This window comes from Nyctibius grandis, chromosome 16 (assembly GCF_013368605.1).
Source record: "Nyctibius grandis isolate bNycGra1 chromosome 16, bNycGra1.pri, whole genome shotgun sequence".
In the NCBI taxonomy this organism is placed as follows: Eukaryota; Metazoa; Chordata; class Aves; order Nyctibiiformes; family Nyctibiidae; genus Nyctibius; species Nyctibius grandis.
In genome coordinates this window covers 4,583,029-4,605,032 of record NC_090673.1, presented here as the reverse complement: position 1 = coordinate 4,605,032, position 22,004 = coordinate 4,583,029, and the positions used below count along the sequence as shown (strand labels likewise).

Here is a 22,004-nt window from a genome sequence, read left to right as displayed (position 1 = left end):
AGCATCTTTTTCTATCTCCCTGTTAGTACTGGGGTGGACTTTGTTCTCTGCTGCTACCCCTGCAACTGCCCTGCACAAGCAGGACAGTCAAACCTGCACTTTGGTACCCTGCCATTTTATCAGCTCGCACCATAACTAATTCAAACCACGCCAGATGTTTCAAGAAGCATTTTCACCCCAAGAATTAGAGCTTTCCAGAAAGCCTGCACTCTTAATACCTCTCTAAACTACCTGATTGACAATATTCACCCTGAGACTGAACAAAGGGTGTAGCCAGGTTACAGACATGTGTGACGCTTCCTTTAATTGATCCAAATAAGAGCAGAGATGAACATTTCTTGTTCTAGCAATGGGATTTAAACATCTCCCTGAATTCATCTGCACATCCTGCAGTGCTCTGAGGTATTTGTTTGAATTCCGTTAGCTTTGTTTGTGGTCTAAATTACAAGGAAGCTTCAAGTGAAGAGCTAGGGGGCATTTTAGGAAGGAAGGGAAAAGAGCTGGGCAAGGGGAATGGAAAGGAGACACCAGAAAGTCTGAAAGCACTGAAACCCTGCAGGGAGTTTATATGGCCAAAATAATATCTGGCATTGATAGATACCACTGCAGAGAGCCTCTTGTTCTGATGGGGTTACTTTTTGGCCATGCTGTTGATTTTTACCTGCAGTTTAAAACAATGAAACAGCCTTGTGACATCCTGAAGCTAATTTACTTGTACAAGTTGGAGAGTTTCAACCAAGAAATGTGTTTTGCACCACCTTGATGTATTTCTCTTACGTCCTGTCTAAGACTGTCCGATTAGCATATGTCAGTAATCATTTATCCCCGCTGCCTGTCAGCGCAGAGCTGCTGCTGTGGCTAGTGTCAGGGAAAGAACATGACCGATCGCTGTTAAACAGATTGTGTAAGTCACACGAGATACTGGGGCAAGCCTCCTCTTTAGAGCTTCTCTCACCCCAGACCTTTCCATCACTATTCATTTTTCAGCCTGTGTTTTTCTTCATACTTCCCCTTTTGTTTCATCCATGACTATGGTTGGGTTCCTCCCCCAGCCACAGCTCTCAAACCTCTGAGCCTTTTCTTCTCTCAGCCTTTCTCCTTCCTCTCCTGTTCACTTCCTTCCCAGGAGCAGCAGCCGCGGGAGGAGGGACAGCTCATCTTGCACAGCCTCTACAGATGCTCTGTGCTCCTCTTCGTTACATTAACCTGGAGTGTTTGCCTTGCCCCAGCTGCAGATCTAACAGGCACAGCCCACGTTAGAACTTGGATCGGGAAATCTGTTGCTCACTTGAGTTTCAGTGTATAGTTTCCTCCATGGAAAAATAAGTTCTCTTGAACATCCATAAACGTTTACCCAGTTAAAAGCAGTAACAACCCAGAGAAAGTTGATGGTTCTTAAAGACACTTGGTAGCCTCCAAACTGTGCTTTAACTATCTCTGTAAAGTTGGGTTCCACATAAATGGTGGTGGAATGGTCTTGAAAGAAACTGGCCTAACCCTTCAATCAAACACAGGGACTCCAGGAGTCACTCTATCAATCCCTGCTTTACAAGGGTAACAATAGAGAGCAGTGCTCCAAAGAAGTGAGGGAGCTTGTTCTTGCAGGGTTTCTGTCCTCATAAAACATTTCTCAGGCTCTTCCATGGCGGTGGATAACTACTTTATGGCTTTTTTAAGACTCAGTGGCCTGAGGACGCCAGCCATTAGCACTGACCACTGTAGGCAGTTTACCAAAACACTGTCTTCAGTCCATACAATGTCCTCATCCTACTGCACAAAAAGCAGTATGAGAAGCAACCACAAAAATACCACTTTACAGAAAGCTTGTTAGCAGACTCCCATCTGCATATTATTTCCTACCAGCCTTCAGTGACATTGTCCTGCTCTGGCCTTTACAGAAGATGTTTGTGACCTGGGAACAACTTCAAACTCTGGGCAAGAATATTCAGAGACCCCATTGCCCTGACCACAGCCCCACTTTGGACTATTTTTCCACATGGCCTGAGGCTGGTGCAAGGTGCAGGGGTGGGACATGTCCTCAAGCCACTCATCCTTCTTGTCACTCAGTCACCCCCTGTCATCTGGCATGATGCCTTTCAGTCTGGCCTGCTCTGGGGCTGGGGGTAGCAATGCAGAGCACCCAGCTACTGAGACGGTAGTAACCTAAAGCAGGGGGCAGCAGGAAGATGAGATTTTGTTCCTTTAGACCCATAAAAACCATCAAGGAGGATTTTTCTATTCCCATCCTGACCCCTTATAAAGAGCTGCAGAAACTGGGCATGGATGTCACTACTGGCTCTTAAACTGGACTTTCCATTCAGTCTCTGCAAGACTGTCTCCAGGCACCATGCAAGAGTTTGTGGAGGAAGTGGAAGAGAAGAAAACAAAGGAGCTTTGCCCTCCCCACTAATTGCCTCTTCTTGCTCCCTGCATTGCCAGGGCTGCATGACATTACATAGTCATCCAGTCAGTAAAGTATAGACAAAGTGACTGTATTTTCATTTGGATTTAGGTTTCAGCCCCACTGCTTTAGAATAATGGCCCACGCTATTAAGCTAACCGGGTGATTTACAGGCTCTCCCACACCGGGTGATCGCTCCTGCTCCACATCTCGCTCTGAAGGACCAACCTGGCGTGTGGTCTCCTGGGCCCTCCAGCTCACCAAGACAAACAGGTCACAGGGAACCAGTCATGTCCTAACAGGCAGTTCATTAGGGAAAGTCACTGATTCAGAGTTAGTTTTTTTCTTTTTTACAAAACCAAACAGAAGTTAACTCCTTACTCACCTCAGCAAGATGCTTCTACTGCTATCCTCTTCCTCAGTCACCCCCCAAGGCAAATGGCCTCTGCCTTGGTCTGCCTGCGGTGACATGATTCCTGGGCTCAGCTTTTGCCAACACAGCTGGGACTGCACTCCAAGACTTTATTTATTGGTAGATGTGGGACTACATTCCCTGGGGACTGTGCCTCAGGCACCCAGCAAGGACATAAGTACTCCTGCCCTGCCATGTTCATGGGATGTGTCCCATCCCCGTGTCACTCATTGCTAGCACCATGCTGGCCCAGGCAGAACGGCATCTTCTGTGTCAACCAAACTCTGGAAACGATGTCACTGCCAAAATACAGCATCCCCGCAGCCCTGCCTGTGCCAGCCCAGGGGGAGACTCCAGCTACCTCCATCTGAATATTTGATAGTCACAATCCGAAACAGTAAGTCAACGCTAGCCGTTCTGTAATAGATTTCCAGGGCTCTGTCGAGTCAATCCAGAAGGATTTTGGTAGCGACACCTCACACAGCACTGATGTAGGACAGAATTCACACGTGTGTCAAAATAGCTCCGCGCACCGCACGTCACTGACACACACCAGGGTTTTTCCTTTGCGCATCAGAGAATTCCAACTTGCACAGCCATCCACGGTGGCTTTCCAGGGAGAATAGTCTTGTTTACTTGACCAAAGAGGGGGAGGAAAGAAAATGCAGCAACTTCGGACAACACTTTTGTCAACACGCGCCGTCTTCCCCAGCAGATGAAACGAGCCGTGCTCGATGCGCGATATGAATAAGCGATAAGCAATTGACGAGCAAGTGTTTGGGTACCTTGGCAAAAGACTTAATTTGCAACCTGGCACAAAATCAAAGGCTCTGTCAACAGCTGAGCGGCTCTCCCGCATATGCCGTGCGTTACCTGGGAAAGCTCTGTCAGGTAAATTTCCACTGAAAGTAATTAGAGGAATCCCCACTGTATAAACTTTGCAGCAAAATTCTGGGCTCCAGAATTTGATTCTCACCAGGGATCTGATATCTGCTCACAGCCTGATCCTTCATCAGAATTAACAGTTGAGGTTTAACACATACACACAAAAATGTTTCACATTTTTTTTTAATGCCTTACCTCTATTTTTGTCTAAAGAGCCGAACTGACAAGCACAGCTCATGTAATCTTGCAACTGTTGTCTTGTCAGAAAAGCCATAGACTTTGCTTAAATAACCTGGGCTTGGTATGCACATTGCATGGTGGGCTGGCTTTTCAGATACAGCATTTATCCTCCCAGGTTTGAGGGCAGCAAAACTTCATGGAGTTGGAGTGTTACACAACGCTAGTCTCCTGGGGTCTAAATAGTGCTTAAAGAATAAAGCAGTGAGTTCAAGAACTTTCTGTCACCATGGTACCAGATCAAACCTCCCTTCAGCTGAGATTTTGCCTGACCAAAAAAAGTGTCACCTGATGGCTGTTCAGTGGCCCAAGTGACATGAATTGTCAGGTCCCAGCCCAGCAGTGACAATCAGGGGCCTTCAGTACTGACCAGCCTACGACAGGCACAATGCAAAAAGAAAATACACCTACCCTGAGCACGATCCCTGCACATCTCCACTGGGAACACAGCAGAGATGTTACCTCCCGCACTACAGCCATTCTGTGACTGAACACAGGCTCCAGGCCCCACTCACCATCACTACATTTTCTTGCAGATTCTGCAGGTTTTTGTGTTTTGCCTAACAGCTGAATCTTCCAGCAATGCAATTGCTCAAATCACAGCAAAGTATTTCCATGGTCCAGCCTTTCCCAGTATTCCTTTGCATGTCCCTTGGACACTCAACCTCTCCATCATACCGTGCCCAGCCCTTCCTCATGTCTCCCTCAAAGACATGGTAACCCATCATTCCTATGCTGTTTTCCTTGCTCTCCAACATTTCCTGCTTGACACCAGCAAAACAGAGAATAAATAGGCATAAAAGCCCCTTTTTTTAAAAAAGGGAGGACACACTTAGACCTGGCCTCTAATCAAAGCACCAATCCAGAAGCTCCAAGACCATGTAAGTTCATGACTTCCAATATCATGATAAACCAAGCCAGGGGCTCTGCAGCACGTGGCACACCACCCCACTGTGCACCCCCTGTGCAGCCTTACAGCCTGGACCATCTCCAGCACAGGCTTCACCTGCATCCAAGCCCTGGTGGATGCCAGGGCACTTTGTTGGTGCCACAAACAATTGTTGGCAACCAACACCCATTCCTTTTATGGAGATATTCACCCATGAAGGAACAAATCTGGGGTGCTGACAGCCTCATGGCTTGCAGTAGAGTAAAACCACACACACTGTGTTGTTACAGGTGTGCACCTACCATTGCTTTCAGTGCTACCTACTCTTTCATACATAAATACACAGAAGTGCTTTTTAAATAGACTTGGGGACCTATTCTGCCTTCTGCAGAGATGCTATTTACCAACAGTCAACATAGTTTGAATAAAAACTCTTGCCTGGCATGAAAAGGGTCAGGATTCAAATCTCAAACACATGAGGTCAGTGTGAAAGCTGCCAGCTCTGGTCTGATCCCAGGACACCTGCCAAGGGGGGCACATGCTGGGTTACAGCTCCAGTGGGTTAATTCTCCTTTACTCACACTATTTCCCAGACCAAGCGACCAGTGGACTCCAGCAAACACCTGCTACCCTTATTTTTAGGAAGCAAAAAAAAAAAATCCCAAATCTCTGTGGGGCATTAAATACAGCAGCCAAAATTTGCCAAGCACTTTTTGAAACCTTCCTGGGTTCAAAGCAAATAAGGACCATTTAGTCCAGACTCCCTTGTCCTGCATTTCCCTACATTCTTGGAATTAGAAAGGTGGGGAGAAAAAAAAAAATATCAACCCCATTCATTAAACCAGTTAAGCACACTACAGTCAGGAAAAGCCACAGTATTTGTAACCCTAATAATCCAACATACACCTCCGAGCACAGCTCGTATTGGACAGAATAACGTCTGTTTTAAAAATACCTGCCTCTCTCTAACTTGTCATGGCATTTGTTGACAACCCTATTGAAAGCCACTCTCAATGCGGCTGTGAAGGATCTTTCAGCACCTCTTTCTCTTTCCTAGACAGTTTTTGAAAGGGAGGGGAGAAAAAAAAAAAAGCCATCAATACAGGGGGAAAAAGGCATCAGCAGCCAACATCAGCTGATGAAGCACCTCACCTGGGCCCCCAGCGCACCGCCTCCAATTAAATCAAAATGGTTTGTTTTTAATGGTCTTTTACACTGACAAGTGGGCTATCATTCCAGGCCTAGAGAGCTGTCAGGGAGCCGAGGCAAATCCTCCGTTGATAATGCCCAATGCTTCCAATTAGGAGCCGAGGCCGCTCCTGGCGCACTAACGATTCCCCAGCCTCCCCCAAGGCCCCTTCGGCGTTGGCTGTTTCGTCTTCCCTCTTCCTCCGCCGCAAATTACTGACACAAAACGGAGGCGCCCCGGTGCCTCCTCACCACGCCGGGCCCCGGCCCTGTTGGATTTAATGAGGCGATGGAAGTTTTTGCGGATCTTTCGCTAAATTCTTTTCTTGTTTGACAGCTGCTTGAGTGTTGACCTTATAAAAGATTTAGTGTTTCTCATTATTTTCTGTCAAGCTTTACAAGCGATGGCTTCGTGGGGATCATTTGCATCTCGATGCGCGCGGGGTTTTTTGTCTGTACGGGGATGCTCGGCACGGTGTGCGTCAGTGTGTACACCCTTCCCCTCTCCATATTGTGGATTTTATTCCCTCCTCCCCTCTGCAAAAAAAATCTAGAAACATGGCACTGTTTTGTGTTGTTTTGGGGGAAAAAAAAGAAAAAAAAAAAGAAAAACAGCAGCAGACTTAAAAGGCCCAGGATTTGTTAGACTCCTGTAAATGAGGGAGGTTTTGAAAAAGGAATAGAGGTTGGTTTCCTGTAAAGAGAACTCAAGAAAGTGTTTTGTCACCCACTAAAAGGATTAGATCAAATGGATGATGGCAAAACTAGGCTGAGTCTAGGGATGGCTTTGTTGTTAAAGCAAAAAATGGTCCAAGGCTGGGAAGCTGCCTTCGAGCAGGCGGGTGCAGGGCAAGGAACAGGTACAGCCAAATCTCCCTGCAGCCGAGCATGGATCCTTCCAGGACAGGAGGACAGCCTGGTGCTGCTTATTACTTGCTTCAGCCCTTTTCATGAGTTCATTCTCAACACCTCCCACAAGTCATCACAAACCATCTAATCCATCTGTATCAACTAAAACTTTCCCCCCAGTAGCTAATCTTACCAACCACCCAGGGTGCTCACAGCACCCAGCAGCTGTGGCACACACACCCCAGCACCCACCTCCACATCCACAAGCCCAACACCAGCAGCACCCACAAAATCCCAGTCTCTGGGGTATGGGTTCTGCCTTCCCTGTACCAGCTCAGCCTTTCTGCATCTCACATGTGATTTATTAGTCCTCCATTAACAGACCTGCTTCTGCTTGCAACATACATGTGGTTGTACTAATGCTTGACAAGTGATCATTTACAGTCCTCTGATTCCAAACATTATCATAACTGAGAAACCCAAAGGAAAATAACCCCCAAATAAGTATTTAAGTTTTAGGAGTGATAAGGTTTTTTCTTGCCCCTCTAATTCTTTGAAGCAAGCACTGACATTACAACATCCCAGCTGCAAGTGTCCTGCAGGTTTTAATTTGTCATTAATAAATGCAACAAACAACAGCAAACCACTGCTTCTAATCAGCAGCTGAAAACCATTGCAGCTCCATCACCCTGCAAGAAAAAACACCAAGCTTGTGCCTACAAACTATATTCTTGTCCTGCTTCAGCCAATGCTCCAGATCCATGATTCAGACAAAATCCTGGCATAACAGCCCATAACCACATCAGAGTGATGGTAAAGGTCATCAGCTGGCTCTAAGGAAGTACTTCTGGGTTCGTCATTTAAAATATGAATTAGAAGAATCAGAGATGAGGATTCATCACTGGCATTGACTTCTCAACACCAGTCTCTGTCATAATAAGACCTTTGACCCAAGGACACCCTTATCTTCACTGTAATTACTGGCCCTCATTATGAGAGGGTTTCTCATTTTTTAAAATAGCACTTGTCCCCTGTCCTACACCTGGTGCTTCCCACTTACTCATGCTGAGGGCAGAAGCTGGCATCCCTCACAACTTTGTCAAGGCTCTGCTAATTTTAATTACTGCCAGTTGTGGCTCAGTGTGACATTTCTCACCTGGGAGCTTTGTACCAAGACTAGAGTGAATAAACTGCTGCTTCCTCCCAGTCCCAGGCAGAAATTTCCCTTTGCCCAGTTCCCAGTGCTGGTGGGCAGGGAGCATGGTGGGGAAGGCAGAGGCACATTCAAGAGAAGCAGCTCAGCTGTCCTTACATGCAGGCACTGTGTTTTTCTATCAATCCCAGCACTGGGGCAAAAACTCCTGCATCTTTAATGGGAGGTTGGAGTTGGCCCAGCTGGGGATGGTCCCTGCCAGCTCCCTGGGGCCACCCACCTACTTTAGCAACCCTTGGTTCTGCCTCCCCCACCTTTCACTCCCAGAGAGGGGTTATGTCACTGCTGCTGCTTGGGAGAAAGCAAAAACATCCAGAAACAACTGTCTGAAGTTAGGCACTCAAATGCATATTTAAGTACCTGAACGCCTTCCTCTAGAGAGAGGGAATAGCTAAATACGCTTTGTTTGCCTTGATTAATGAGATCACTAGCAAGCTTTTCAGGGCAAAGACTGCTGTGTATTTTTACATATGCAAAACCTGACATCCAGCCAGCCTGAGCAGGGTGGGGGAAGCAGGAGGCAGCCCGGCACATCCACACAAGGCAGATGCACAGCACAAGGAATTGTGTTGGGGCAGATAAAGCCCCTGGCCCCCCATGGTAAACCCACTCCGTACATGAAGATGCTCACACATCTCAGTAACTCTGCACCTACTGTATAGGTTTGTTGCATACAGCTGTGTGTAAACCCCACTGCTCACCCCAAAGGGCCCTGGGACCTTTCTCCCCCAGGTGACTTCCCCTCTGTTTATTTGTCATGGGCATTTGTTCACCCCCTCCCCAGCTCAAAGGTGATTCCTGGAGAGAGGCTGCTTGTGTGTTTGTTGAGCAGGTCATGCAAGAGCCCCTGACCCCGCTGGGGGCTCTGAGCCCAACCTGGCCCCCCCAGTGAAGCACACATGTCCTGTGCTGTAGAAAAAGCCATTTATTTCAGGGTCCACCTTAAGGCATGCCAGCATTTGAAAACATCAGGCAAAAAACACACCATAGTAAGACTATAGGATCTTGTTACTAGAGTAGAACAAGAATCTCCTGAAGTCAGTCAGAAAACTAGTCCACTTTTTAAAGAGGTTAAGTGCTTAACTTCAGCTGGAGCAATGTCTCCCAAACAGGCAAAACCCCTCACGCTGATCTGCAGTCTCTTCCCTGTTTGTGCTACAATGTGTTTTCTTTGCCTGGCTGCTTGCTGTAACCAATCCTCTATCTGCTCCTTTCCTTATAGGTTGAGCCTCATCTCTGTACTTTTCCAGACCACGATGCTCATAAAAAGGTGCTCAGTGCCTCCCTTTGAGAAGTGCCTGCGAGATGTGGTCCCCTTCCCCAGAAGGTTTTGAAAAGTTATGCTAATGCAGATACAGCCAAATAAATTATAAATATGAGATGAATGATTCTGTCTCAGCCTGTTCATTGCTTTGTGTCAGATGCACACCACCTTACTCGGTCTGATCACGATTCTTATCGTGCTCAAGGTAAGAACACTCACACCAGGAACAGGGCAATGTTCGCACCAGCACACTCCCAGAGGGAAAGCAGAACAGTCTCCTTCACTGTCTGTTCTGAACAAATCTATTAAATGCAACCATATCCCAGTCAATATCAAGTCTATAATATCTCATAATCCATCAGTCCTTCCCATTTCTTTGCCAAATAAGCTCCCCATCACCACTGCCTGAGTCAGCAAAGCCCTCACCTCTCTGAAGGCATCCAAACACCTGCTTTAAGCACCCTGCCAAATGGAGGCCTCACCACAGAGCAATGCCTTCACTTGAAGATGGCTTCAGCCAGTTCCATGCTTACCCTCAAATAGCTGCAAGTGCCTGGTGCCCCTCAGGGCTGAGCATCTCCAAGCAGTTCCTGAACAACCTCAAACTCCACCAACTCAACATCACAGCACCCAAACCCCAGCTTGGTCACCAACAGGTGACAGCAGAGGCTCAGACAGGTACCAACACATTTAAAGTCCATCTCATCCCAACAGGGCATTTCACCTTAAGAAAATACCACTTGGTAATAACGTGATTGCTTTAATTGTGCAGCTCCAAGATTGCTAGAGGAATAATTAATTACTCCTCTGTAGTCTGCTTCTCACATCTACAGTTATATCTCAGATTATACCAGATAATATTTAAGTCCCATGTCAGCTTTCAGTTTTCATATCCATCATCCCATTGGCACTCAGAGAACTCAGTTGTGTTCACCCCAGGGCGGCCTGGGCACCCCAGGGCCATGACCTGAGAGGCAAGATCTACTGTCCTGAGCAGCCCCAGCATGTCCCCCCCATGACTTTGGTCCACACACCTCAACACTGGGGCTAGCCCAGCCCTCCCACAGACCCTCCAGCAACCAAGGGACACAAAGAAGCCATGCTGAGCCCAGGACTCATCCCCCACCAGATTTCCAGACAAACTTTTAAACCCAAACCTCAAAGAGCAAAGCCCTTCATAACATTAAACTGCATTTCCCAAGCCACAAGAACAAAGTAAACTGCAGAGGCAGCTTTTCTTACCTCTCCCAGGACAAGGAAGACTCCACATCAGCTACTCCAACATTTCCAGCAGCCCCTCCTTAGGGGCAGCTTGTGCTACAACCTGCCCTTTATATAAGGAAGCAGCTGTAGCTAATTCCACCCTGCCCACACCTGAGCTGAGGGAGGAAAGAAATCACCTGCTCCACACTGGGGAAACCCTGGTATGTGGTTCCCTCTTTTTAGTACATGCCTCTAAACAAAACCCATCTGAAATAACTAGGAGCATAACAGTAGAGTTTGCCATGTTGGCAGGGGTGGATTAGAACCGGAGACCTTTCCCAGCCCCCCAGAGAGGGAGGAAGCTGGGCCTTAAATGACTTGTCTTGCTAAAAATTACACCCATTTATGAGTGTGTGAGAAACCCAGGCACGAGGTTTGTCCTGCTGCCTGGCGGGACCCATGTCCAGCTCTTGGTCCAGCCACAGTATCTATGCCAACCTGCAGCAACTGCTGAGGTCCTTGTGGGGTGCACAGGGCAGGACGCATCTCCAGCGAGCTCTGCATGGCTGGAAAAGGGCTGGCAAACACGGTGTGAACCAAGCCCATGCAGACCTGCTGATTTGGGACAAGTCTAAGAAGCCACCAAAGTGACCAGAAACACAAAAAGCAACAACCAAGTCAAACGAAGTGTGTTCAGGAGGAGACACCACTCCATGGGGCTTGTAACCGACAGACTTGCCCCACTGCCCCCCAGAAGCCTGGGCAGGGCCGTGCCCCAGACGCGCTGGCCGGTGGGAGCTCGGGGCACCTGCACCGGCACCCAGCGGCGTGGGGAGCCCACCCTGCCGAGGGCTCACGGCTGGACCCGGCCGGGTGGCCTCGTCCCCATTCCGAGGTGCCACCTCGGGCTCGTCCCCACCGCCCCCGCCCGTGGCCAGGCTCCCCGGGGTGGGCGCACAACCACGGCGCAGGCCGGGCAGCCCCTCCGCTCCCCCCGTGCCGGGCGGCGGTGCCGGCGGAGCCCGGTGCCGGGGTCCCGACCCCCCGCGCAGCCCCGGCCGCCGGACGCTCCTTGTCCTGCAGTGACACCCACTGGTAACGGGGATTTTAACGCTGCTGCAGCTTCCCCACCGCCGGGCCCTGCTCCCCCGCGTCGCTGCGACCCTCCGGCTGGCTGTCCCCCCCCCTTTCTGCTGTCTCCCCCCACCCCGAGCCGCCCAGCCCTTCTCCCTTTCTCATGAAGCTACACGCGTTTCGTTACCAGAGCATCCCACCGAAGCCTGTCGCTGCTGAGATCCCTCCCTGCGCCTGCCTGGGCATGGCTCTCTGAGCACCCAGCTTGGGTTCAGAGAGGAATTCAGTACAGCAGCCTCCGGGGACTCTCCTCCCTGAGCCAGGCGCTTCCAGGATACTGGTCTGTGCTCCACCAGCAGGTATTTCTAGACTAACTCTTGCCAGAGCCATCTCCACAGTTCAGCAGCCCATGCCCTCCAACCCCTGGCCCAGCTGTGGAGGTAACATCCCCAGCCCCATCAGGGCTCTCCCCACGCCCCAAGCCTCCGGGGCCAAACCCGCACTGGCGACTGGTGCCAGGAGAGCCTAACCCTGTCCATCGGCAGCACCCAGTGAGGTGGGATGCACAGCAGGTCCCAAAGCTGTCAGATCCCTAGAGTCAGCCCTGGGGTGCGACCGGGGCTTGTGAGGTGATGACTGGAAACGCAGCTGGCATCCGGGATCTCCTCTTGTCTGGTGCACGCTTGTGCATTCATGAACAGGAACAGTCTAGGAATGGGGTTTAAGGGCAGACATGCACAAGGCAGGCAGTGCACACTGTGTGGTGAGCCATACACAGGATTTCCTACCAGTGCTGGGAGCCACAGATACATCATTTGGACCCCACTTGTCCAGTGGTGTAGGGGGGACACCACATAAGGGCATGATGTGGCACATTTCTGGTCTGGGCAGTCTACTTCTGAAACAATAATAATATTAATAATTCCTATTAATTTTCAGCCACTGATATTAGAACATGAGTAGCAAGTTCATCTGTAGCTGCTGGGAACTACAAGCCTAGGAGCAAGAGTCTCTGTCCCCAGGGCCTTGGCTGGGGACGGCACAATATAGTGTCTGCTCAGGGATGAGGATTGGATCACCCACACCTCATATACCCCTCCCCCCAAAACCTTGCACAGCATCAGAGAGTGGGTCTGATCTGGAAACTTCCTTGCAGTCGTTTGAAGGCAGGCACTTTATTCAAGAGAAGGAAAAACAGCACCAGACCCATCAGGGCAAACCTCTGCCTCCATGGCTTATCCAAATCCTGATTTCAAATCCAATCCCAGCCCTGCTCCCTCTTCTGGTCCTGTTCCTGGTCCCAAATGCAACCTCAGTGCTGGTCCTGATCCCAGTGCCAATCTCCATCCCAAATGGGGTCTACTGGTTGGACAGGGAGGCTGCCAGAGCCCAGGAGCCAACACAGTCACACTGCAAAGAGCTGGGAAACCCCACTGGGGTCTCTGCCCTGTTTCTCACTGGGACCAGTTCCCCTACATCTGATCCAGCCTAAAGCAACGCCTGGCCCAGCCCAAGGGAGGCAGATGCTGCAAAACCGACCCCCAGCAAGACCAGGATCCTTCAGCCTGGCCCCCAGTCCCTGGCAGTGGGGCAGCATCTCTGTGCTGGGAGGGAGACAGGGCAGAGCAGCAGCAGGGATCCTTCGCCCAGGGACAGGCAGGGATAAGCAGCCCTCAGCGCCGGCGTGTTGCACCCCCAGGGTGGGGGCAGGCTGGGACCGGGGCTGATGCTGATTTTGTCCTTGGACTTACCCTCCTATAAGGCTCTTTTGTTCCGCTGCCCCGATCCCAGCCGGCCCCGAGCCTGCAGGGCCAAGGGCAGGAGGTGCTGGGGGCCCTGCCTGCGCCGCTGCCCGACAGCTGGCAGCCGGGCTTCCCGGGGGGGCTCTCCCCTCGCTGATCGCCTCCAAGCTGCCAGCCAAGGGCGGCTTTGGAAGAGGGACAAGATGCAGCTGCCTGGCCGGGAAGGTGGGGAAGTAGGAGGAAATCGAGTATTTGAGAAATAACCGGCGACATCGCTTTAAAGTGGCGCAGCTTCACGCACCCGGGTGTGGACATTTTTCTCATCGCCGCCGCGAAGGGTCTACCCCCAGGAAAAGCCCCTCAATAAACCTTCGAGGAGGCAGGAGCCTGAGCGGGAGGAAGGTGGGAGTCCTGCGTGAGACAGTCCCTCTCCAGCCGGGGAGATCAACAGCAGCAAAACCCCCCGACGGGGCGGGAGGGAGGAAACTTGGTGTCTCCGGGAGAAACGTGCAGGGCGGGCAGGGGCCATCGGGGTTTGTTTTATTTAAAACGGGATTGACGACAGGCAAAATCCGCCCTGAGCGCGTTCCATTCCCAGTTGCACCAGCAGGTACCGCCGCTGGGCGCTGGGAGAGTGGGCAGAGCGGCCTCGGCTCCGCGACGGCGGGCGGGGAGAGATGCCTGGTCCCCGCCGCTCCGGGGAGGCGGCTGCCCGGTGGCCCCGTGTCCGCTTGCGCTAAAGAACCTCTCTACTCGTTCACAACCGATTTGAGAGGATTCAACGAAATTCGCAGCTCCGAGTCTCATCTCGGACTCAGAGCAGCCGCCCCTGCGCTGGGGCTTTGGGGAGGGTTTCAGTGCTTTTCCTTTTCTTTTTATCTTTTTTATTATTATTTTTAACGCCCAGCAAAACTTTCCCTGCTTGGGAGGGACCGACAGATCGGCTAATTGCGGGGGGAGGCGAGCAGAAAGCAGCAACCCCTCGACATCCTCCCCTTCGCCACCGCCCCCCCTCCCTCGGCTAATCACCCCATTACGAGCCCCATCAGCGGGATAATGACAGCAAAAGAGGGCGGAAACCGCCCGGAAAGCGCGGGGATGCGGGCGGCAATTAATTCCCGTTAATCAAGCTGCAAGGTGTCGCCGCCGGGGAGTGACATCCCCCAAAACGCCTCGCGGCCAATGGGCGCGTTCACACGGCGGGGGTTGTGCCGGGGTCCCCGAGCCGGAGCGGCACAAGTTCATTTTTCCCCCCATTTCCCCCCCCGGTCCCCCCCCGCGGAGGGCGCGGCGCTCCCGCCGCTGTCCGAGGTACTGAAGGCGCCGCCGGCTCCGGAGTGACTCCGGTCCCGTGTCCCACCCCCCGGCGCTGTCCGAGGTGCTGGCGGGGAAGGTGCTGGCCACCCCCTCCGCCCTCCCCTCGCCCTTCCCCATTGATTTCTGGATCATTAAGCGGTTAAGGCGCTGAGAAGCCTCACTATCGATCGCTGCCTCCCCGCCTCCGGCTGCGAGCCCCCGGGCTGCCCCCAGCCCCGCGCCGCCGCCGCTCCAGGCAAGAGTGGGGTGGCCGGGTAAGGGGCCAGGGCCCCGGGTGAGGTTGGGGTCCGACCCCCCCCCCTCATTCCACTCCCTTCGCGGCCAAAGTTTGACTCTGCCTCCCTCTCCCCCCCCTCTTCTGTCTGTCTGTGAGTGCAGCTGGGCGAGATGCTGAAGCCGGAGCAGCCCTGGATCTAACGAAGAGCCTTGCAGCAATTCTTGCCCGGATCCCAGGCTGAACTTCGCTCTTTTATTTTTTTTGCCTTTTTTTCTTTTTTTTTTCTTTTTTTTTTTTTTTTTAGTTGTTAATTATCATTATCAAACCGCTTCCGCCGCGCCCTCCCCGCCAATGCCCGTGTGAGCGCCGGCACCTCGCGGGGGCCATGGAGGGCTCCACCGGGTTTGGGATCGACTCCATCCTCTCCCACCGAGCCAGCAGCCCGGCCGTGCCCAAGGGGGACCCTCTGGTGGGGGACGGCCGGTCCCCGCTGGAGCTGAGCCCCCGCTCGGAGGGCAGCAGCGGGTGCCCCTCGCCCCGTTCGCCGGGCCGCGAGTGCCTGGAGGCAGCGGTGCCGCGGCCGGGCCTGGATGCCCACCTCCAGCCGGGGCAGGTCTCGGCTCCCTCCCAGTCCCGGACCGTCACCTCCTCCTTCCTCATCAGAGACATCCTGGCCGACTGCAAGCCCCTGGCCGCCTGCGCTCCTTACTCCAGTACCAATGGACCTCACGGCGGGCAGGAGCCGGCGGGCAGGATCCCGTCCAAGCCCGGCGAGGACTTTAGGGAGAAAATGGACAAAAACACCAGCAGCTCCTCCTCGGACTCGGAATACAAAGGTAAGAGCCGTTCACCCCGTTGGGCTTTGCACGGCGGGCAGGGAGGCCTGGACCCAAAGCCTCCGGTGGCCCCGAAGCCTCCCGGTGCGCCGAGAGCTCGCTGCGGAGACCGCTCCGGAGAGCCCCGGTGATGGAGGGGCGGGGGGGGGGGGGGGGGGGAGTGTCACCCCCGAAATGACCGCGGGGTCTGCGACAACTTGGGAAAACTTGGGGGTTCGGAGCTCGGTTGGGCTCGGCCCGATGGAAGGGGTTGGGGCGATCGGTGCTTCGCCAAACGCGCCCGGGGGATCCGCCGGGCTGTTTTCCGCGGGGAAGATCCGGCTCTTTCGTTCTTACCCGCGGGGAAAGGGGAGAGGAGAACCGGGGGCGGATTTCTGCCTGGGGGAAAAAAAAAATAAAAGAAAAAAATAATAAAATAAGCACGAATTTGCCGAGTATTTCCCCTGCTCCGGTGAGAAATGAACAAGAAAGTCGGCGGGGTTTGATTCGATTTGTATTATTTCTATTATTAATTTGGAAATGGTTTTAAAAAGAGCACGACAGCCAGGGAGCCCCGGGCCGCAGCCACGGCGCCGGCGGGGAGTGGGGCTGGATGCGGCGGCTGCTCGCCCTGGGACGGGGTCTTCGGCCTCCTGGGCCCCTTGCAGCCCCTTCCCGGCCTCCCCCTGCGGTGACCGGGCCGGGGGAGGCACGGGAACAGGATGGGGGGGGGGGTTGGGGTCGGTCCTCGCCCCCCGGAGCAGGTTATCCACCCCATCACTCCTGCAAAAAACTTTCACTCGGGAAAATTGTTTGCCGAGTGTTTGCGGAGGGAGATTGCGAGGGAGAAAGGGGAAGCGATGGCACCTTATGGGGCCTCTGGATTTTGGGGGGGCTGGCAGGAAAAGGGGGAACGGCCGAGCTCCAGCCCGGCTGCAAATGCACCCTCGGCGCAGCCGGAGCCGCCGCGCTGAAACCCGGTTCAGGGAGGAAAAAACACTCGCCCAAAAGAGCCTCCGAAGGCGGCGGGAGCACCCGGGCATCGCGGGGGGATTTTCGCTCTGAACGAAGGACAGAGCCCGGGGTCGGTGTCGGGGCTGGAAGTGACCTGGGGGAAAGGCTGGGGCCGGCCCCGCCGTTTTGCAGGGCCAGGATAGAAAACCGCCGCGATTCCCACCTTGGCGTTTTGTTTTCGCCTCCTACATCCCCCCTCTCCCTCCCTCGAATTCCTTCAGCTTTCCTCCCCTTCCCCCAAATCGCCGAGACGCGAAAGAAGCGAGGGCGAAGGAGAAGAAACGCGGGTTCTCGGCATCCCCCTAAGCCGGCCGAGCCCGGGCTGAGGCGGGGGGGCCGTTTTGGGTGGGGGCCGCTACCCCAGCCCTGCTCGCCTCCTCTCCTGCCCCTGCAACGGAGCAGCCACGGCCACGGTAGAAACTGTGGATATTTTTTTTCCCCGCTTAAACGGGGGGAAAAAACATCCCCTAAATCGGGGCGAAAGCACCGCTTAAATGGGGGAAAAACACCGCGTCAAGGTGGGTAAAATAACAGCTTAGATGGGCAACAAACACAGCTTAAATGGGGAACAAACACAGCTTAAATGGGGGAAAAACACCGCTTAAATGGGGGAAAAACACCGCTTAAATGGGGAGGAAGCCACAACTTAAGTGAGGCTAAAAACACTGCATAGATGAGGGTAAGAACACCGCTTCAACGGGGCAGCGGGTGTAGGTCCCCGCTCCCAACGCGACCTTCTTTCGCTGCTTTGGAAATGGCCTTTCCTGGGGCAAAACGCCCCTGATTTACCCCGCAAAGGGGCTGCGAGGCCGGGGCTAATCCGCAGCGGCGGCAGCAGGATTTGGCCCATGCCAAAGCCCCGAAAAACCCCTAATATATATTTTTATATGTTTTTTTTGTTTTTTTTTTTTTTTAAGCTAGGAGTAGCCGGAGTCGGCCGGGGAAGCCGCCGCCGCCAACGAGCGCAGCCCTTCGCGAGCAGGAACTTTTTAGGAGCCGAGGATCAGCCCTGGGGGTCGGGGAGGATTTGCCTCCCCCGGGGTGCGGGAGGCAGGACCCCTCTTTCCTTCGCGGAAAAACTCCGCACAAACTTTTGGGCCTTTCCCCGGAGGGGAGCGGGGCCGGGACCCCCCATTCTACCCGGGCCGGATCCGGCCCCTTCCCGGGCGGTGCCAGGGCTGCCGCTGTCCCCGGGAACCGGAGCCGAGTCTCCGTGTTTTAAGGCTCGTCCCCGGCTCGGGCTCTGCTTGCTCGGGCAGAGCCGGGATTTCTGGTTGAAGGGTTTCGCTCCCCGGTGGCTTAATTAACCGGATTATTGTCTTCCTACAGAGGGAAATCAGCTCGCGTTCGGCTACAGCCCTGTCCCCGCTAACCCCCGCCACCAGCAAATTTAACATAAACCCCCGTAAAAAAGAAACAAACGCCGCCGATTTGTATAAACTGCGCCTTTCGGCCACATAATCTCCTCCAGGAGGGTGGGGAAGGCGAGCACAAACAGGGATTTATTTTTTTCCCTCTTTTTTTGTTTTTCCTACTCGGATATTTGCCAGTCACCTACTCATGTTTCGCGGCGTAAATTCCCGCATCGCTCCGCCAGTGCGTAGGTACCGACCGCGCTAACGAACCGCCGCCAGCCCGACTCATTCGGCATTTTTTAAGATAAATAAGGGCATGGGCAGGGGCTTGCGGAGCCCCTTCCCCAGTATTTCGTTGTGCGCCCTGGAGAGGGGAGGTTTGTTTCGTGCCCCGGCAGCAGCCCCGGGAGGACGGAGGCTTCTCCGCGGAGGGGGAGATGCAGCATCACCCCAGCGACTTTCCCCTCCAGAAATGTGGCCTCAAGATTTTCATTTTGGGTTGGTTTTGTTTTGTGTTTAAAAAAAAAAAAATTAAAAAGAGAGAGAAAAAGGAAATTTAAAAATAAAACAAGCAGCGAGAGAGCTGTTGGGTTTTGGGGAATAAGCCCAGAGCAGGGTCCTGCCCCCGAGAAAGGGGGGCTGAGGCAGACGCGGGGGGGTTCTGGGCAGGAGTGCGGGGGGCCGGGCCGGGGCTCCCCGCAGCACAACCCGGCTCTCCGGGCCCGGTCCCTGCCCGGTTCGGGGACTCCGTGAGACCCCCGTGGGCAGCAGGGTTAAAATTTATGGGGTTGCAGAGCGAACGTGCCGTGAACCCGACTCGGTGCCTGAGCCCGTCTCCTCCGGTTTACGGCGGCGGTGGGTTACCCCCCTCTTTTGAGGGTATTTTCCTTCCCTTCCTGCCCTGACCTGGCCTTTCTTCCTCCCTCTCGGCCCAGTGAAAGAAGAAGGGGATCGAGAGATCTCCAGCTCCCGGGACAGCCCCCCGGTGCGGCTGAAAAAGCCGCGCAAAGCTCGCACCGCCTTCACCGACCATCAGCTGGCCCAGCTGGAGCGCAGCTTCGAGAGGCAAAAATACTTGAGCGTGCAGGACAGGATGGAGCTGGCGGCCTCCCTCAACCTCACCGACACGCAGGTGAAAACGTGGTACCAGAACAGAAGGTAAAAATGCATCGTTCCCTCCTGCCCACAGCACCAGGGTCCCATCCTACCCCTCTCCCCGGCCCCGCACCCCCAAACCGGACAGGGCTTTTGCACCCCTCAGCCACCCCGTCCCTCCTGGCACCAGGAAAGATGCGGTGGTCCCCCCGCCGCCCCCGGACTGCCTGTGCCCCGGAGCCTTTCACCCCAAAGCAAGGGGGGAGTAAAGTGATGCCGAGGCAGGGCAGGTTTGGGGTGGGAGGGCGCAATCCGTGCCCCCAGCCCCAGAAAGCCGGGGAGACAGGACCAGGCTTCCAGCTAAACACAACAGCATAACACATCGGCCCATTAATAATAGATACCAATTACTGCTTTGGGCATCAATAATTAACACCCCTTACAGTAATTACACAATTATTATTATGATGAATAATTTACTGGTGGAAATAGGTTTAGCGCTTCAGCGACAAATCTGTAAAAGGGCTGGAGACGTGCGATGGCTTCAGCGGGTTTATCGGGACATCCCCGCCGGCGCTTCCACCATTGCCACCGCCACGAAACGAGGGACCCCCGGCTGCAGCCCCCACCCTGTCCCCCCGCTCCCCTCAGGTTTTAACTCTTCCCCCCACCCTCATTTCCATCTGCAAAGATCCCCGACTTATCAAGACGTCGGGGGTTTGGGGGAGTTTAGGGGCCGCGGGGACTGTGCGCTCACCCCCCTCTCCCCAAATCCCTCCAGCAAGTGCAGACCGGAGCCGGGTCGGTGCCCCCAACCCCTTCCCCAGCCACCCCCCCGGCCAGCCCGGCCCGCCGGCGGCCCCGGCGTGGGCGAGATCCCGGGGCCGGGGCTTCTCCATGACACCCAGCACACACACATATATATGCACACATACCTATATGCACGTGTACATGCATACATATAAAAATATAAATATATATATATATGCACATACGCATATATATATGCCGCAAACGAATGCTCTGGGACGCGGCTCCACGCGTGTCCCCTCGTGGGACTCCCGCAGCCACCCGAGCGGCCCGGCCCGGCCCCGGCAGCCCCGGCCCGGGGAGGGGGACCCGGGGAGGGGTCCTGGAGCCCCGGCCGGCGGAGAGGGGCCGCGGCGGCCTCGGGCCGGAGCATCGCGGCAGCAGCACCCCTGCTCAGCGGCGGGGCTGCGGGTGGAGGATCCCCCATGTCACACACGAGATGTCACACGCAGTTCGTAATTTGCAATCTGGAATTTACACCCCAGGGAGGTACTGAAATGTTGGTCGCGATTTATATCGCAACGTTTTACACCCGGTCAGGGGACCTCGGCCGGGCTGTGGCTCCGGTGCCTCCGGGGAGGCCCCGTGGGTGCTCAGGCTGGGCTGCCGCGGCGGGGACACGGGGGACACAAGCCCTCTCGCCCCGTTAACCGTGGGGTCTACGTCCCCCCGCAAGGGGCTGGTCCTGTTCCATCCCATCCCACGCCATCCCATCCATCTCGTCCCGTGCCTCCCCCATAGGGGTGACTGCCCCCGGGAACCAGCGGTGGGGAGAGGGGCTGCTCAAGGAGAGGAGATCCCGGGGAAAGGGGGTATGCAAAGGGAGCGGCTTTTGGAGCTTCCCTCCCTCCTTGACCCCCTCTCTCGACTTGTCCCCCCCCAGGACCAAGTGGAAAAGGCAGACGGCGGTGGGCCTGGAGCTGCTGGCCGAGGCTGGCAACTACTCAGCCCTCCAGAGGATGTTCCCCTCGCCCTACTTCTACCCGCAGAGTTTGGTCTCCAACCTGGACCCCGGCGCCGCTCTCTACCTGTACCGCGGACCCAGCGCGCCGCCCCCCGCCCTACAGAGACCCTTGGTGCCCCGCATCCTCATCCACGGACTGCAGGGCGGCAGCGAGCCCCCGCCGCCCCTGCCCCCCCTGCCCGGCGTCCTGCCCCGGGCCGCGCAGCCCCGGTGAGCCCCGGCCGCCCGGGCAGCCCCATCGGCACCCCCCCGGGCCGGGGGGTCGGAGGGGGCCACCCCAACTCTGGGCCCGCGAGTAAGCAACAGACTCCCGCTCATCCCCAGATATATATATATATAAAAATGAGACCTCCCCCCTCCTTTTTTAAAAATATATATAAAGAATGCAAGAAGCAAGGGCGGGTTTGGCAGGACGGAGAGCCGGCAGAGCTGCCCCCGACCCCGCGGGCACTCGCCGCCTTACCCCCTTGTGCCCCCGAAGGGCAGCGGGGCCGTTGCGGTCCCCCCCTCCCCCGGCCTGGGACTGAGCCGGGAGCACGGGCAGGGGCCGGCTGCTCCAGGGGGTCTTTGCCTCTGTGCCCCCTCCCCAGGAACTGCCCCGGGGGGGCCGAGCCACCCCTGCCACGGACCGCTCCGGGGAGACCCCTCGTCGGCTTCCCCGGTTCTCCGACCCCTGGACACCGGCCCCGCCGCCGGGAAGGGCCGTAGGGGGGGGGGGGGTCTGGCCGCCGGCCCCCGCCCACCGCAGAGGGACTTTGGGAAGTCCGTAACTAAAAAAAAAAACACATAACAAAACAAAACAAAAAACAAACCAAGGGGCGAAATGTAAATACGGTGCGCAAAATGTATATGAATTATTTATTTGTGAACCCTGAGGGCGTATTTGTGTAAGTGATTCTTGTCAGTCTGTATCCCGGGCCCGGCCCGGTCGGGGCGGGGGGCGCAGGGGGGGCTCGGGGCGCCGCTCCCGCTCCCCCCTTTTTTAAATGTGGAAATAAAACTTCTTTACAAACAAACGGCTCTCGCCTCCGCCGGCCCTTTCTTCCCCTCCCGCTTGTTT

At 54.6% G+C, this 22,004-nt stretch overlaps 2 protein-coding genes across 2 annotated transcripts in view; both read left to right on the top strand.

Moving 5' to 3' along the window:
• The window catches only part of CFAP77 (cilia and flagella associated protein 77), a 60,741-nt gene extending 51,376 nt beyond the window's left edge, over nt 1-9,365 (top strand). The window contains exon 7 of the mRNA XM_068414218.1: nt 9,297-9,365. Coding sequence (XP_068270319.1) covers nt 9,297-9,365 — 69 coding nt within the window. The remainder of the gene's footprint in view (nt 1-9,296) is intronic.
• A 5,911-nt stretch (nt 9,366-15,276) lies between these two features.
• BARHL1 (BarH like homeobox 1) lies at nt 15,277-21,158 on the top strand. Its single transcript, XM_068414155.1, has 3 exons — nt 15,277-15,727; nt 19,011-19,233; nt 20,864-21,158. The coding sequence occupies exons 1-3, from the start codon at nt 15,277-15,279 to the stop codon at nt 21,156-21,158; spliced, it is 969 nt and encodes a 322-aa protein (XP_068270256.1).
• The last annotated feature ends 846 nt before the right edge of the window (nt 21,159-22,004 follow it).

Bases quoted from the DNA above. Each gene is read 5' to 3' on its own strand.
- BARHL1 (XM_068414155.1), top strand. From the start codon at position 15,277: ATGGAGGGCTCCACCGGGTTTGGGATCGACTCCATCCTCTCCCACCGA. The intron at 15,728-19,010 runs GTAAGAGCCGTT...CTCTCGGCCCAG, and splicing joins CTCGGACTCGGAATACAAAG to TGAAAGAAGAAGGGGATCGA. The intron at 19,234-20,863 runs GTAAAAATGCAT...GTCCCCCCCCAG, and splicing joins ACGTGGTACCAGAACAGAAG to GACCAAGTGGAAAAGGCAGA.